This window comes from Chelon labrosus (genome assembly GCF_963514085.1).
Source record: "Chelon labrosus genome assembly, chromosome: 12".
NCBI classification, from domain to species: Eukaryota; Metazoa; Chordata; class Actinopteri; order Mugiliformes; family Mugilidae; genus Chelon; species Chelon labrosus.
Genome location: NC_140345.1, coordinates 5,972,215 through 5,990,485, shown reverse-complemented (window position 1 = coordinate 5,990,485; position 18,271 = coordinate 5,972,215). Strand labels below are relative to the sequence as shown.

At 41.6% G+C, this 18,271-nt stretch overlaps 1 protein-coding gene across 2 annotated transcripts; it reads right to left on the bottom strand.

Moving 5' to 3' along the window:
• Positions 1–363: 363 nt before the first annotated feature.
• Positions 364–15,400, bottom strand: thrap3a (thyroid hormone receptor associated protein 3a). 2 transcript variants are annotated; one of them, XM_084556724.1, is made up of 11 exons: positions 15,280–15,400; positions 10,314–10,470; positions 6,227–7,162; positions 5,223–5,891; positions 4,947–5,119; positions 4,366–4,477; positions 3,998–4,082; positions 2,511–2,692; positions 2,226–2,409; positions 1,970–2,110; positions 364–1,816 (listed from the first exon to the last, which is right to left on the bottom strand). In XM_084556724.1, the coding sequence occupies exons 2-11, from the start codon at positions 10,445–10,447 to the stop codon at positions 1,592–1,594; spliced, it is 2,841 nt and encodes a 946-aa protein (XP_084412850.1). In that variant the 5' UTR covers positions 10,448–10,470; positions 15,280–15,400; the 3' UTR covers positions 364–1,591. The 2 variants fall into 2 exon arrangements, with proteins under 2 accessions (XP_084412850.1, XP_084412851.1); XM_084556725.1 differs by lacking the exons at positions 10,314–10,470; positions 15,280–15,400 and adding an exon at positions 8,771–8,987.
• Between the last annotated feature and the right edge of the window lie 2,871 nt (positions 15,401–18,271).

Genomic DNA, 18,271 nt, shown 5'->3' with positions numbered 1-18,271 from the left:
GTTATTTGCTGTGAAGCTGAGATATTTTTACAAAATGTGAAAGGCACCTAGGAGTCACGGGGTTTGGTCAGCTAGGAGGTTGATAAATGGATTTCAATCGCTTCACTGTTTAGAATATATATATATATATATATATATATATATATGCAGTAGTTCTTAACATATATTTTCTATATAGCTGTAAATTATACGGTGTGTTCAGTGTCCCTCAGTGCCACTGTGCTAATGATGGGAGCTGTGAACGTAAATCCAGCTGCAGCTTGCTCCCCTTTATCTTTGTTGAATCCAGAAAACTCCAGTGATGGCTGCTTTTTCAAACAATAAACCTGAATTTCTCTTATAAGAAAAGGCAAAAAGTGAAAATCCAAAGTAATCAGTGTCTCTTTAATTTAGGAAAATACAGTGACAACTATTTAAAAAACAATATATCCTAAGCAGGTAACAGTTAAATGTTATTCTCAATCTGTAGGCTTGTATTGTAGAAGTAAGACCAGGGCACCCACAGCCACGTACACAAAATATGCCATTTAAATGTATGGCTAGTTAGCTGGACACAAGCCCAATCATAGACTCTAAGAGAGAGAGAAAAAAAAACATTGATTATATACACTGAAAAAAACACCTTTTATTCTAGAATTAGACAGAATCTGCACAAACTTGTGTTTGTTACAAACTAAACAAATTCTAATTACAAAACCCCACAATTTACATAAGTGATAAAACATCTCTGGACGGAGAAAAGTTTGCAAACGCCCATGAAAAAAAAAAAATACACCAAAATCTATGGCAATGAAGGCAAATTCTCCATTACAATCAAAGTCAAAAAATCCTGCCCAGTCAGGCACAAAAACTATCATGAATGTCTTTAAGAGGAAGAAAATATAGTCACTATCAACATTATACATTGAAGTGGTATCCAAGAAAAGCTATTGCAGCTAGCCTTCTAGCTTCCTGCTATTATTGTAAATTGGTTAGAGACTACAGAGCATGACCTTTGACCCTGTACAGTTTGGTCCCATTGTCAGGTCAGGGTCATTTGTAGAGTGGTGAACTGGCTAAACAGTTTTTCTGTCAATGTTTACAGTGTACTTACTGATGTTGGTTTAAACCAGACAAGACACAATTCAAAACAGCGTACCTACTCTTTTCAGTCAGTACTACAATGTATCCCTTAGTTTACCTAGAAAACACTTTATTACCACAAGGCACAAACTGGTTTGAGCACCAGATGCAGTTTCTTTCTTTCCAATGCAAAATACAAGCACTATTAAGGAGTTATTTTCTAATCACCTCAAGTAGAAAGGCATAAATATTCAGTTCACTATACCAATAAAGCAAAGAAACATATAACAACAGAAATATCACGTCACCTTTTAAACAGTGCTTCTTCTAGTCATAATCTGTATCCTGATGTAGGAAATGGTTGTGTCAAGTTAAAGTGATAATCCTATGCTGAAATTAAAACATAAAACAAAGCGAAAGATGAGTTGTAAAGCATTTGTCGATCCATCGTGATAGACATAGCGGAGTGGAGTAGGCCCATGTGACGACACAGGAGCCAGTAGAGATCTTCAGCCAGCTGCTTCACTGCTCAAGTAGTCTTCCCATCGATTTCTGCCCCTCTATGGTCCTGTCCTGCCTCTTTTCCCTGCATGCCGTCTTGTTCCCCGTTAGTCTGGAACTTATCCAGGGCCCATCTGGGGCTAGTTGTAGCTTTGCGGATGATAAATCGCGCCCTTCCTCGTGTGAAGCTTCCCCGACCTCTCCCTCGGTTGTCAGTCCACTTGCACTCTGACTCTCCTTCCCTGTCATCGTGCTGAAAATGTAAGCGATGGAGATGCGTCAAGGAAATAAAAACTAATGTGTAAACTAAACAGATAGATTTGTTAAAGCGACGTGGTTCCTCGTGATGGTCCCTGGCTGATTTAATCAAACTAGAAGCATGAATGAGGAAAGAAGTCAGTCCTACCAGGTAGTATTTTTTGCTCTTGGGAGTGTACTCTGGGTCCCAGTCTTCACTTTTTTGTACGGCTGTGTTGACTGGATTACTTTGTGAACTGTTTCCCTGATAATTGCCTCTGTTCCAACCCCGTCCACGGATTTTTACTTGCTGTAATTACAGAAAAAGTCAAGAAACTGAAAATGAGCAAAGTCACGGATACAAAGCAACATTTTAAAGTAGCTTTGGAGCAATTGCTCCAAAGAATGCTCCTCGTTAAACTTACAAATCCTCCACGTGACAGTCCTCTTTCAACTGATCCTTGTGACTCCTTTTGACCCAGGCATGACCTGTTAAAGCCATCAGCTTTTGAATCACACTTGTCAGGAAGTAAACTTTCGTTTTTTTGTGATTTGGAGGACGAGGAGGATGAGGATGAACTGGAGCGAGAGCGCTTCTTCTTACTTCTCCTAGAAAAGGAAAGCATACATAAATTTTCCTTCATTTCCAACTATTTGTAGGAACAGAAATACTTACGACGACTGAAACAGTGTAAGTATGAGTCACGTACTTTGATTTTTTATGGTTCTTGGAGAGCTTCCCCACAGATCTCTCTCTACTAGAATCTGGAGATTCTCCCATATCTCTTCCCCGATCCTGGTCATGATCTCTTTCATGGGTGGAATATTTTTTACGCCGCTCAATATCCAGGCGAAGGTCTGTTGGGTCACCCTTCATTTTTTCCCCACCGTCCTGAGCACATCAAAACAGAACACAATGTCGTGGACAGACTTTGGATTAGCACGTACATGAGCTGGTTTGTAAACTTAAAGAGAGGTCCATGAGGGATAGGAGGAAAAACGTGGGTGACAGCCAGCTGGCACGAATAAAACCTGTGCTAAAGGCCAGACCACTAGTTTTACATGTTTCCCAAAAATCAGAACCATTCTCCAAAGCATATCTTTATAGACTGCTTGAAGGTAGCTCTATAAATATGGTATATAAATCAAATTTATAGACTTACTTCAGCTAGGCAGTCCATCACAGTCAACATTAAGTCAGCTTTATTTTATGTCATAGTTATGTCATTGCATGGTCAGGAATCCCAGTTGTGTGTTTTGAACACTGTCTCTGGTCTCTTTGACTGCAACAGAGACTTGAAGAATCCACTCAGTCTACTCAGCCACAACAAACTGCACCAGCATACATCAAGTTCTCCTCACTTGTTTGTCTTCCATGCTCCCACAATACTTCCAGCAGCCACTTCCAACATATGAAATGCTCAAGCTTCAGAGACAGGATTCGTTCGGCTTTTTCAAAACAACAGATTGAAGAAGGTGGTTTCAGAGAAGTTTCTGAATGTTCACTGTGATGGATTTCCTATTTCAAACAAGTCATTGGAAGTCGGTCATCATACCGCACTGACACCAGTAGTCGGAAATCAATCTAAAAGCTCTGAGATATGCTTTGGGAAATAATTGGGAAAATAAGCCAGTGTATAGACAGATTATATGTATTTGGTTATGGCATGTAAACCCAAGGAAGGGCTCTTCAATCACAGTGAAGAAAAATAAGATAGAAATGTTCATGCTGATTATAGGATATGATGTTTTTAAGTTTATAAATAATACTGATAATAAAAAAAATACTATGAGTCCAAGAGGTCATAATGTTAAGCATGTAAATGTAAGCACAGGTGCAAGAAGTGCTTGCTCTTGGTTATTTCCGTTCCGATTTTTTTTAAAGAATACTTACGAAGACGATTTCTTAGAGTCCCTTGAACAGCTTTGGCACAGAGGCTTCCATTTCTGACCTTTTTATTTGATTCATTAGCCTTGGCCAGGCTTTCGCCCACAATACAACCAATTCACAGTGTGAGGCGATATAACAAACAACAAAGTCAAAGTGCCTTATTTTGCATTGCTTAGACTTTGAGCATCTCCCTTCAAGAAGGCACCGGCACAGGCTTTAAGAGAGCGCAGTCTAAAGGCGTCCTGCTTTCTCACTTGCTGTTGTTTGTTTTCCCAACATACGTCATACAGCAAAATGTTCAGTCACCTTGAAAGTGCCATCCTCTGTGCTTTTCATCGCCTCAAAAAGTTGGGAGTGTTTCTTAAAAGCACTTGGTGATACGTCAATTCGCCTGTGTGAAAAGAAACACATTTAAGGCAAAAAAAATAAAAAAATGAAGATGGCACACAGTACAGATGCTAAAACACAAACAAACAGCAAGCCACATTTTATCAGGACGGCAACGTAAAACATGAAAACTGCTGGGGAAATAGGACTGACCTCCACCAAGCATGAGAACAAATAATCCAAGATTATCAGGGAGGAAAGGTGACAGAAATACCTGAAAGCTGTTAAAAGAGGAGGTGAAGCCACAGCACACAGAAGTGAGAAGGTCACTCAATAGGCGACTCTACCTGTGTATCTCTGGGCTTTTTCTTGGCTTCATCATTTCCTTCTCTGCAGCTTGTCTTTGGTACAGCGTGAATCGTTCATTTAGAGTCATGCCGGAGGACGAGAAGTGCTGAGCTGTGAGGGTAAATGGAGAGAAATAAAAGCTTATAGTTATATCCGCAATTGTTTATCATGTCATTGTGCGTAACGTGAATGAGAAGATCAGCTTTGTGGCAATATGATACTTTCATAGGATTGTTGCATCATGACAGTGAAGTACCTTTATTTGCAACCTTTACTGATGACCTTGTATTGAGTCCATAAACCGTTCCCTAATTGAGTTTCCAAAAACTTTGTATTTGCCAAGCCCACTGTTTTGCAAAACATAATACTTCTTTTTCAGAAAAATGCAGTTGTCATGTAGTTCGGAAAGATAATATGAGCAGCTTTAATGGCCATAGCAAATGTAATATGATGTGTATTTCTGAAAAACAAACAAACAAATAACCAGATGCCTTCCTTCTTTAGTGAGGCAAAAAAAATAAAAAAAATCTGGGTTTTAAATTATATAGCAAGACAATGCCTAGACGCAGAGGTCACTTACCTTTGATGTGGTGGACAATGCTAACAATGTGCTGAGCGAACAGCTCAGAGGGATTCTTCTTTGACTGAGCAGCCTGAACGTGCTGAAAGATGGAGCGAAACTCCTGATCCTTTTTTAAAGACTGCACAAGATCTTGAGACAACTGTCGCTCCTCAGCTAGAATATCTGAAGAGCTAAAATAAAAAAAAAAAGTTATTTAGTCTTTTACTTCATAATGAAATACCGATTTGACAACATTCAAACAAGAAATACCAGAAAGCCTTCCGTGATGCTCACCTCATCAGGCTATCGCCAAGGAAATCCATTCTAACATTAAATTTGGCTTCCTGTTTTCTCAAAGACACGAGAGGTGAGTCCTCTCCTCTGACCATAAACATCTCTCTGTCAGAGTTCCTTCTTGGCGGCAGTGTTTGAGATGGCATGGAGGGAGATTTTGCCACCTTCCTGGCCTTACAACTCCAGTCTGGGGACAGTTCCTCAAATAACTCCCTCTTGGCGAGGGCAGCAGCAATGGCCGCTGCCTTATCCTGCTTTCCGCTGAGATATTTCTCTTCCGCCATGGCCTCAAGGTCACTGTTGGCAAACTGTGAACAGGCTGCATTCTGCCACTTGCCAAAGCACTCTTCAAACAGTTCTCGGGCTGAGTGAGTGACCCTACTCTTTGGCTTTGGGGAATCGTCCCCATTATGGCAGTCTTTGTGAAGTGATTTTGAATGAGGCTTGATTATCTCGTCCTCTTCCTCCGCGTCGGCAGACAGAAACGGAGAAGCTTTCAAAAAGCTGTTAAGAGACACTTCACCATCAGTGTCCTCTCTGTACTTTCTGGATGCTGAGTCAGATGCCTTGCCATTTACTTTCCCTTGTTCCATATCCACATCATTTGCTTCTGTGTTCTTTCCGTTTTCCCACGCAGATTTAGCTTTTTTGTTTTGCTCCTCCAAAAACCTAAACAGTGAAATGGAGACAAAAGGCCGTATCTAACTTGGCATGCTGCTTGAGAGACGACTGCACAAATATAAAAGATACAGCTGTAAAATATGAGCATTCGATTAGTATTGGCTCTAAAAATAAAGGCATAATATCATCAGGAATTTCACTGAAAAATAATGATCACAATGCAAGACAAATATTTTGAATCTCTAAATCTTATTTTAGGCTGTTATCAGAAGCACAGTTTACTCAAAACATGCACAGCCAGGGAAATGCCAAGATAAAATTAATGTGTGACGTCAGACAACAACAAAGCTATAATTCACTATTAAGAATAAAAATGGCCTTACTTTCTGAAGGCAATGGAGATTGCTGTTTTATCCCCATCCATGTATTCCTCAGTGGAGAAGAAGTCAAAGCTGGACAGCATTGGATTTAAACCTTCATGTGAGGGCTTTTTTGTTGAGGATGAACTACACACTGTCTGCCAGATGGGGGCGCCCTTGTCGGTGTCTTTTGTGATTTTAGTGGGACTTGACTGGTTAGTAGTTTGGCTGTTCTCACCGATAGTAACCACAGAGCTTGCCAGAGGACTGTTTTTCTTTGGACTGCAGCTGCAGTCTGTCAGGCCCTGCCAATTCCCCTCAGCTTTCCCATTGCTTGTTCCTTCATTAGCATCTCCTGCTAATAACCCAACACGCTCCACTGACTCCTCATCTCCTGCTCCTCCTCCTCCTCCTCCTCCCTCTTGGACCTCCTTGAAGGCCAGCTGCTCCTCATTCACATCTTTGGAGCTTTGGTTAGCCAGCAACGAGGCTGGCCTGCATTTGGGAGAGGAGGAGTGTGACGAGGAGGAAGAATGCTGCGAGTGTCTTGATGGAGGAGAGGAGGATCGGTCAGAGTGCTGAGCGTGACCATGGTGGGGGCTCCCTGAGCGTTTCTGCTGACTCTGTGTTCGTCCTCGTGAGGGGTTCTGCTGCTGCTGCTGTTGCTGATATTGCTGGTACTGTTTCTGAGGATGCTGCTTGTAGTTCTTCCAGTTGGGGCGATAGTTGTTATTGTTGTTGTTGTTGTGGTAGTTACCACGCCCACCACCACCACCACCACCACCACGCTGGTAACGTCCACGGGGGAAGTAACCCCGCCCTCGGCCCCTGAAGTTGTAGGGCCTCCGGAAGCCGCGGTGGTAGCCCCGGAACTCCCGGTTGTTCTGGTAACCTCTCGGGTATTTCTTGTCCCGATTGTGATGTGGAGAATTGGATCTTGACCGTGACCGAGACCTAGAGCTGAGGAAAAAGAAAGCATGTGGTTAATTTCCAAAACGTTAGAGTTGGGTATAAGTCAGGAATAAATTGATTTTCTGGTTTCTGTCCTCAAAAATAGAAAATGGAGCATAATGTAATGTAATATGACACCAGCACAAATTTTAAAGGACTTACACCGATCAGCCACAACATTAAAACCACTGTCAGGAAAGTAAATAACATTGACCATCTTGTGACAATCCAACGTTCTGCTGGGAAACTTTTCAACCTGGCATTCATGTGGATGTTGCTTAGACATGTACCACCCACCAAGACCAGACCAGACACCCCCACCCCATAGCAATGACACTCCTTGAAGGCAGCAGCCATCCCCAGCAGGATGCAGCCTGACACAGACACACACACAAAAACACTTTAGGAACAACTCAAAAAACATGAAGAACAGCACAAGGTGTTGACCTGGCCTCCAAATTCACTAGATCCCAAACTGATCATGTATCTGTAGGATGATCCACAGAGGCCCCTCCCCTCAACCCATAGGACCCAAAGGTCCCCACTAACAACATCCTGTTGCCAGACACCACAGGACACCCTCAGAAGACCCATGTCTATTCTATGATGAGTCACAACTGTTTTGGAGGCACAAGGGAGACCTACACAATATTAGGAAGGCGGTTATAATGTTATGCCTGATTGGGGTATGTACACTTTGTTTAAAAATCATACAATTGTAGCTTGACATCAGAGAGTACAGAGCCTCTGTAGTGCAGTCAATAAATAAATTTAAAAAAAGAGTTATGCAGTTGTGTTGCATATTTGATCATGCAGCCCAATGACATTCAAAATAAGCAGATCATGCCGTTCTTTAAACAAAAACACAATAAGAGTATAGAGCACCAAATGACACTGTGTCTGAACAGACATTTTTCAGTAGGGAGAAACTCTACCACTTCAAACTGTTCTAGCAGGCTCCAAATATTTAAAAAGCAGATAAGCCATTTGTCTATCAAATAAAGGATGTCATAAAACCATTGCATACATGATTTAGAAGTGCAGTTATATATCAGTGGGAACTGCTCAAACACATGTTCATTCATTACATGTGTGTTTCCATGTTGAGCCAAGCCCACAAAGGACTACTGCATTTTTTCGAGTGTGAGCCAGGCTGCGCTACCAGACTAGTCCACCTAGTGGCGCTGCTGCCCCTCTGATAGAAAGCCTCATGCAGCATTAACCTTTACAGTAGTCCTCAGATTAGAACCACAATAGAGTATGTTCCGTTCTTCCTCAAATCTCTGATTTAATCAGAGCAACGTGCTTTTTTTTTTTTTTAAAGTGGAACCACATTTCAACACAATGTCAACAACTTTCCGCTGGTATATTTGAAATTACTTTGAGCTGTAACGCAGCTAGCTCTTCTGCACAAGTTTTTATACAACCATGCGTCTTCGGCAACTTCAATACAGCTACATTGAAAAGCCACAGCTCACTGTTCCCATGGAAATCTTAACATAATATAGACTGAAAGCTGATACATAGAAAACAACGTAATGGAGTACAATATTAAAATAACAGCTCAGAGCAGTACCACGTGCAACCACATTATAAAACTACTAAAAAAAGACTCACCTAGTGCGTTTTTTCATTGGAATACAGAGTGACTAAAGAAAGCAGCGCACTGAGCAGCACTGCACACACACAGTGCGAGCTACAGACACTGCATCTCCTCTGACCAGCTCTGGTGGAGGAGGGAGTCACATGGGCCGTGTGAGGAGGGGAGTTAAAAAAAAATCATCTTGAAGCCTTCGACTCTACGCCTGCCAATTGCAAGAGCTAGACATATATCAGCGTTCTGTTCCACCACAATTATGCAGATATGAGCAATTTTCAACTTCTACAGTGACTTGTCTGTTAGTCATGTAATAGGCTGGTTGCTGAGGCAGTCTACTGCGGAGAACATCTGACTACTGACTGAGATGTCGGTTTAAAAGCACAGGACACGGACAGTGGAGAAGGGAGAGTTCACTGTCCTCTGAGCCCTTCCAACGTTGACATCATACATTATGTCCATCCAGCAGCCCACAACCTTTAATTGTGGTAGAACAACAGCAACAAAAGTATTGCCCACGCACTGGGACAGCTTTCTGTCTCTTTCAGTAATCACATATTCAACATGTTGGGTATGATTTGCCTGCTAGATGTGTGCAGTTTGTTGCTTGTGTATCGTTGCATGTAAATCTCTGTTTATACATTGTAGGACTTAAGCAAACGTGTGCAGTCGTGTTTTTCCACTTCTAGTCTGCATCACCACATTGTCGCCCGTGCAAGGTAGGTTCAGGAAGAGTGAACCGTGAGATTCCTTCCATGTGTCTTCGTTACGCTAATTTTAATACGAGCCTCAACACTGCCAGGAAATGAGCTACCCCGCCATTTTTATTACCTTGCCGCAGTTGTTCTGAATGAACCCTCAAAGGCGATGGAGTGACGCCTCACCGATTTCAATAACCCCAGCAGCCGGGGGATTTCTACTTAAGTGAGGCTATAAACAGAAAATTGTGCCTTTTTTTTTTTTTGTATAGAAGCTTGATAAAATATTTCTACTTGCCACTGAGGTTAAATAAGATGTGAATGTTTTCCCATGTAATGAATAGCAATAATAATTCCTCACTAAACTAAATTCTCCAACCGGCAGCTGAACTCTTTTCCCAAACATCAATTTCCTGTGGATACAGAAGCTGACTCCAGGCTTTGGGAAAGGCTCAAATCCCTTAATTAAGTTTGCTACATCAACTTGGTCTATTCATAGAAAAACGACAGTTTAACCAAACACTGTTTGTATTATATATTTCATTTAATGCACATTGCATTTCTCAATTCTTTAAGATAAGTAAAGAATCACTCCATGGAGAAGAGTTAACAGAAGCATAACACTATCATGGAATAATCATCTCCAGGGCTCGGCCTCTGCACCTGCTGCTAGTCTATTTTTTCTTCATAACAAAGGAATCATTCATACGTGTGAGGGTTTAAACCAGGTAAGGCATTTATGCCTCTATAAAACCCTTCAAAAATTTGTTCCAGAACTGGAAGCAAGAATGCCTCTTCAAAGAAGCTGATCTTAACCACAAGCACACCGTACCTTTATTAAGGTCATTCAAACAGTTGTTCATACCTGTAACGATGCTTCCTGGACCGGGACCTGGAGCGACTCCTGGAGCGAGAGGTGGAACGGGACCTCGAACGGGACCTCGAACGGGACCTCGAGCGGCTCCGAGATCTGGAGGCTGATTTTGTGGACCTGGACATCACTGCGCTCAGCCCACCTCTAACTGCCACACAAAAACATTGGACAACCGCGTAAGTACTGAGGAACAAACAGTACAAGAGTTACAATGGTACGACAGTACACAAAAAAAAAGTTTACCAGATCACCTTTTCAAGGCTACCAGAGAACAGATATTAGTCATCTGAGCGGACAGCTGAATGAACAGTGCATGGAAAAAAAAATAATAATAATGCCCGAAATGAGATATCCAAATAGAGATAAAACATCCAAGATGCGCTTCAGAGGCAGCCTTTATGCCAAAGCTGAGTGAGGAGACACAACAGCTGTGAAAAAGGAATATGGCAATCTGTAGTAGTGTAGGGCATCCAAACAGAAGCAGTTTTATTTAGTCACTGATCATTTGCATAGTGGGCAGTCTTCACTCCGTCATCTGACTGCTTATTTTTTGAGCCCACTCAAAATTACACATGATAATAACACAAAATAAAGATATCAGAATAAGTTTGTATATCCCACGCATGCAATATACCCTTCTAATAACATAAAACTGAAATGTTTCTGTATATTTTCCATTACTTTGTGAAGACAACATGCCACCACTGAGAGTGTGACAGCAAAATTGTTTGAATAGGAAAACTCAACTGCTTTGCCTAAACGATCAAAGTAAGTAGTTTTGAGGAAGGAATGATGAAAATGAAAAACCCCTCTATAAATACAGTGATGTGGTGTTTTGAAAAAAGCTCAGGTTACTGTTAAAGCCATCACTGGCTTGACGAAAGTTAAATATTTAAACTCACCATCACCCTGTTAAATTTATAGGAAAAGGGTTGATATGTTCCGTAGCTTCGTCAACAATGCAACATTTGCTTGCAGTTAATGATCAGCTGTGAGATGTTCTCTTTGGCCGGGATGATCTGTGCACATAGACCTCTGTATGCTTTTAACCTAAAAGCTCGTGTCTTCTCCTCCTCCTCCATGGCTTCACTTGTAAACTCCCAGAATTATATTAATACAGTTCTATAGTCGAATGGTCGTAGTCCTTTCCAAGGTCCACAAGGCATTATCTGCGACATGTGATCCTCAGAGTACAGTAAAAGCCTGGGATCAAATAATTGATCTTTCATTATGAGAGTCATCTTCAGGGACTTTGGAAGGAGGAAATTGCCGACTGCACATGACGGGGATTTCAAAAGCAGTGCACGCTATCACATGGAGGTCCCTGTGTGCATCCTCGCTACTATTTTGGAGGGTATTGAAATGGATCTTCTCCCGCCTCCTCCTCCGCCTCCGCCTCCTCCTCATGCTCTGTGAACTTCCCACCCTGCTCATTCCTGGCAGCTTATTGTTTTTGGCTTTCAGAGGATAATTTCCTGAAGGTCGAGCCTCGGTTTAGCTTACTGTGCACATTTCGTGACAGGCATTCAGATGTGACCATTTCCAGCATACAGTGGCTCAACTGTGAAATTGTGACGACCGGCTTTTTTTGTGCTTTTCATATGGAAAGTTGTTGGCTTTGTAGGCAAACTGTGGAAAACCTTTATTGTTGTGGAATATTTTGAATTTGCTGCTATAATAACACGTTTAAAACAAACTTCCTGTGTTTCAGACATTTTCATATGGCTGTTAATAGTTGACATGAAACCCCTGAATGGCCGTCAGTAGTAACGGCTGGACAAAGCTATGGCTCGCCAGCCACAGTAACTATTGCATTATGACTACTTTAACAAACCAGGACCTACTTTTCAACAATATGTATTACATTCATCTTGTCTTTGCTTGTACGTGGTAGAATTAAACCTTGAGGTGTGATTGATAGCTTCACTCTGAATCGATTGATTACTAGCTGCAGCTGCCTTTGCACCGTGCTGTGTGGTCGGCAGCCTAAATCACAGAGACTTCAGCCTCTCAGAATGGCTGTGGGTAAGTTTGGTCTTTAATCATTCACTTCTAATTTACTCCCTGACACACGTGCACACAAACACGTGTGCTTTTCTGCACTTGCGAGGACAATTCGTTGATAACATTAACCCTGTCCTGACTCTGAGCTAACCACCTCACCAACATAACCGCAACCACTGAGATGATGTTATTACTAGGGCTGGCTACCGCTGCTGATTTCCTGAATCGATTCAAGGTCCTGGTTCTATTTATTTAGAGTGATTTCAGTTTCAGAATATTTTTGCTTAGTTGTGATTTAAGAGATTTTATAAGAGATTTGTGGTAGTTCTGCAATATTGCACATCTAGTTGGCCCATCTTGCATATGACTTTGTTTTTGTCCAGCTCTTCTCTGTAGCCAGATGTCAGGCCTGAGGCTGCTCTTAGAATTGTAGCTTCTGTCATGTTTTGGATCTCCTTTGCACATGAACTGATCTTGGTGCGAGATTTCGAACGAGAAGATGAGGGAAGTGGCATATACGAAAACGATCCAATGATTTTATTAGTCGATATTGGATCTTCCAATGGATGATAGATTTGAATCGGACAATTGATTATTTATTTTATTATTTTTTAACCCAGCCCATGTGATTATTATTGCCAGCACTCAGTTCTGTACATTGACAGTGCAGTCTCAGTACGCAGCACAGCGTCGGTCCAGTTTTTTTCATTGTTTTATCACTGGGAGTTACAGTTGGGCATTAGGGAAATATATATTAAAAAAAAATCCCGCTGATTATTATGCTCATTAGCCAAAGATACACTTCCTGTACTTGACTTTGTTTCAGAAAAAATAAATAAATGAATGCCCACAAACAGGAACAACACGACATCGGGGAAAAGTTTGTGAAACAAGAAAAGCAGGTCTGCAACATAGTTGGATGATTGCACCACAGGATAGGTACTGTGTATAACCGAAACAGAATTAAACTAGGAATGGGTCTCTCACACACACATACATGATTAAGACTCCACTGGAGAGTAGAGAACAACAGCTGTGCAATCCTCATCAGCTGTTTATTCCATGTAGCAGCAAAAGTAGCTCCAATCAACAATGCTCCGGCAACTTGATATATATACACAGCTCAAAGCGTATGAGTAGAAACACTCAATCAACTGCTCTATCATTAAGACCGGGATGCCGCGGTGACAGCTGGAATCACATTTGCTATCTATATGCACCCCTGACACCCGGCCTTGCTATTTCAGAAAAGCCCAAGCAACTGTCATTGGCACAATGTTTGGTTTCAGAAATGTGGCAGTCCCTCTTAGTATTCCCTCAAGACACTTCACATGTTCGGGCCGTTAATGGATGGCAAAGCCACCGGCAGCACTGTGGCACACGAGATAAAACTTTGAGCTTCCTTTGTGGATTTAAAAAAAACAAACTACGTCTGAATAGCTGCTTCACTTACAGTTGTCTGAGTATTAACTGGCCGTTGTTTGTCTTCAGGGAGCTGCTAGAAAGACAAACAATGACTTCATGCAGAAATTTCCTGCAACATTATTCTTTGCTAATCACCTACAGTGATGGATGAGAACATCATCATGTGCCGCTTGTAACGTTCTTCTACCTCACCATCGCTCTCTCCTCAGCCAGGCGATCTGTTTTTGGAAGGATTTTAATCGTGATGTTTTAAGACGACAAGCAGCAGGTTGTAGACAAACACTGTATAGTTTCCATGAGACACCTTCTGCGTGAAAAATGGCAGACGGCTAAGTGTCACAGAGGCATCCCCGCACCGACATGCTTCTCAGCTGTCTGTCATCACCACATTTGTGGGACTCTCGTGCACACGAGAGGGGTTTCATCCGCTAAAGGTCCTCTCTATTTTGGTCAGTTGCAAACAGCCTGGCAAATGATGGGTTACATTTTTACCCTATATTTCTAAAATACACTATGTGGTTGTTTGCTTTGTTGCAGCTTGTGATCGCCACAAAGTTGGAGACACGGTTTATGTTATTAATGATGAGTGGCAAAACCAGAATACTGGCACCAGCTTGCTTAAAAACTGGGATGTTTAACATTGTCAAGCGATCCATATACACTCCCAGTGGATGGCCTAAATAAAAGTGAAAACAAAGGTAATTGTGTGTAATGCTACTTCAGTATGTGCCAACATACTTGGACATGGGCACACCCTCCGTGTGCTTTTCTGCAGCTGGTGTTTGCCAAAGAGGATCAACCTCAACCAGGATCCCACAGACCAGCAGGATGCAGGCATGTTAATGCTTTCGTGCGTTTTTGCATCACTGTTTCCCAGAAATAGACGGGGGCAGAAAACCTCACTCGGATGAGCACTGACGAAAACAAATGAGACTGCCCTCGCTTTGACTTGGCAGACTTGATTGAGGCTGTTGATGGTGGAGTGACAAGTTGAGAAACCTGTAATCACCACATTCTTTCTTTTCAACTCATCTTATTGAGATTTTGAATGAACCCTCTGGTGGTCTGAGGCAGTATAATTAAAAAAAGAAAAAAAGAAAAAAAAGATTATTTAATGTTTAAGATCTAAATGTTGATTGCCAGTATAGGCGTCTCTCTGGCATGTCCTAAATTTGGCATCTTGAGCGTAACGACGCACCAAGCGCGCGCAAAGAAAGCACCAAATCTACAAGAAACCTCTCATCGCGTCAGGTGAATTGTGGAAAAGAAAATATTTTCGTAAAAAATATGGATTTTCAGATTTTGATGCTAAGACGTTTGTGCACAGAATTTGCCTGTGACTCAGTGGTAGCCTCATAAACCGACTGTGACTTTGTGGCACGGATGATCCATGTGCTGCGTAACTTCCCTTGGACCGTCCGTACGCGTCAGTTGCCAATCACGTTGCTGATATCAAAGTATTTTTTCTAAAACTTTATTTTCACTATCGATAAAAGAAAAAGACGGCTAAAAAAAATAAAGAACTTACCGGTCGGCGTTGTCGTTCACCGTGCTCGGGTCACATTCAGGCTCCGCGTTGTAATGTGGTCAGAAAGACAATTTCTCCGCCGGTCTTCTGTGCGTCTGTGCCGTTGTGTCCAACTTATGTGTGTTTGCGTGTGTGTGCGCGTCTCGGCTTGAAGTCTGCCGTGTTTAGAGAAAGGGGGTGTGACTGTGACCGCTCCGTGCTACTCAAAGGTTCATATTTCCTTCCGCCTTCACCACCGTGTGTCAAAAGCGGAGCGCCGTGGATTAGAAAAACAACAGGTCTAATAGGACCACCACCTTATATTAACTTCTGACACTGAAGCGTAGCCATATTCCTAAAGGGAATTCGATGGAGCTACAGTTACATTATTGTTTTTAAAGGTATTCTTGGGTGTTTATCATTAATCAGGTCACTTGTGTTGATTTGCCACCAGCATTTATTTGGCAGTACATTTAACTGCTATACTAAAGTCCAGTTTCATTTTAATGTGGCATCTAATCTCTTCAGAATGCTTGCCATAAAGCCTGACTGTCCTGCTATAAACTCCAACTTTATGCTGCCCATAATATTCATTTTGTTGTCATAGGCCTGGAATGATTTTACAGTCGCAGCCAGTGGTGTTTTACTGGGCTGCATCAAACTGTTCCTCATATTCTGATCTATGCTAGTGGAACACTTGGGAACACTTCTCAATGCGGTGCATTTTGTAGTGCCACCATGTTAATATGTGACTTTCGTAAGAAACATGAAAGCGACTTTATGTGTCCCACAATGTCAAAAACAACAACTGGATGCTATAAAATACATTCACGTTCAAATTAACGGTGCCGCCGTCATACTGACGTGCAATAGACTGTAATAAAGTGTCACGTGTGTACTTCGGCGGGGAAAGTGCTTTCTACTGATAAGTCACAGCCGATAAACACATGCAAATAAATTAGACAGAAGATGAACTCAACGCCACATGCTTGCCTTTTGAGGCCTTTCCTCAGCTTGTCATCGTCTGCAGCAGCTCAACTTTGTAGATAGTTATTAGGATGTACTTTTGTAAAAATGCACAGTGGCAGTTTTACAAGTGCATTTTGTAGTTTGCCAAAAGTACACCGACTAATAGGTGTAAACAAAGTAGAAACTGAGCCGTATAACTTGCAATGGGCCAAGCAAATACAATACAACCAAACAACCTGGTGTGTGACTGTTACAAAATCGGCTGTACGTAATCCTGTTGGAATCGGACCTCCTGTGGGATCGGCCTCCCCTCAAGTGAAAATAATGCTGACTGGCTATGGAAACCAAGTTTCTAATAGGTCACAGTCATTCTTAAGCCAGTGGGAGCATTCAGCTTTATGGATACTTAAGAGTCACAGATGATGCGTGCCCATGTTTAAGAGTAGAGCTCCTTGATACATTTCCCAGCTGTTGTTGTATTCCAGCACTGAGCGTCTCACCTCAGACGTCTCTATTAGCAGCTTGCAAAAATAAATTAATAACATTTTTCAGATGATAGCCTCATATGTAGCATGTTAGTGATACTAACATGCTGGTTAACGATGTTAACCACATCTATACAGAGGGACAGTAACATCGATTGGTTCATCTTTAACACACCGCCTCCTTAAATGTTTTCTGCTCTGCTCTTATCTCTTATGTTTTTTTAAACAATTTCAAATGAGTGGCGCCAGTCATAAAATAGCTGCTGTCAGGCTAATGTAATAATGGTTTTATAGGCTGATTATGACTGCCTGTGATCTATATGAAAGGTTTTTCCCAACTTGCCAAGAATACATTTCTGGGACTAATAAATCATTCTTATATTTTGGCATGGAAGTATCTAATTTGCAGACACCGGTGGTGCACATGCATGGTTCCACTAATACTTGCTCTGTGGACGAAGATATATTAGATGATTAGTTTATTAATTTGCCAGACATCAGACATGTTCTTGTACATGACACAGCTGTATTTTAAGGGGGGGGGGGGGGGGGGGGGGGTTGCTGGCAAGGGACTCACGTAAGGCACAATTGTATGATCCCTTATCTTTTGTTTTCTTTGGCGTATTCTCAATGTCAATGTGTTCTATATTCCTACCAGACCAGGGGATAGAATCCCTCCAGCTGCTCCATAAAAATAACTATTAGTCTTTTTTAGCTGCAGCAGACAGTAGCTAACAGAAGTGTCGACCACAAAGACACTAGCCTTTTCACAGTCCTGCTGGGAGCAAAATTATTCTTACTTGTCTGCATAATGGGAAGAAAATATAAGGGGATGTCTTAGTTCATGCATCCAACCTAACATTGACAGTAAATCATAAAATACCAGCTGGCTTTTCTATCTAGACGTACTGTAGCCTGCAAAAACAATGTACTCTTGGGGATAGAAATTGAAGATATTTCCTGGATTTGGACCTTTGATGTCTTTATAATCTTCATATATCTTGACGTAGACCAGACAGCATTTACAAGGTGATAATATTCTTAAGAGCTGTACAAAGAAATGTTAAGTTCCAGAAGCTTATCATACATTCCCTTGCCCTTCCAGGTTGAACTTAATGTGTTGTGTCAAACTAAATAAGTGTATATTTGCATTTGAAAGGCAATCAAGCAAAAATACCACAGTGTGCACAAACCACTGATACATCCTGCTCATTTGACTACATTCAAAATATGCCTTCCCCGAAACTGAAACAGTACAATACCCACGTTTATTAATGTAGTCAAAGTGTTAGTGGGGAGGTATGGTTGAATGACACAGGAATGATTAGACAGGAAGTGTGTTTTTTTTTTTTTTTTGTTAAGTTTGTGATGTCAGAAATTAAAAGGGTTTTAAATCGCAGAGACTCTAAACACCAGTGAATAGGCTGTATGCTATGTCTTACACTGGTTCTGGGTGTGCAATATAACAAAGTACTTCCAAGGGCTGACTGATCATTTTGCAGCCTAAGGTAGAGGGATAAGCTATAAATGGCTGTTTCTACCTTAGACCACGAACTCTT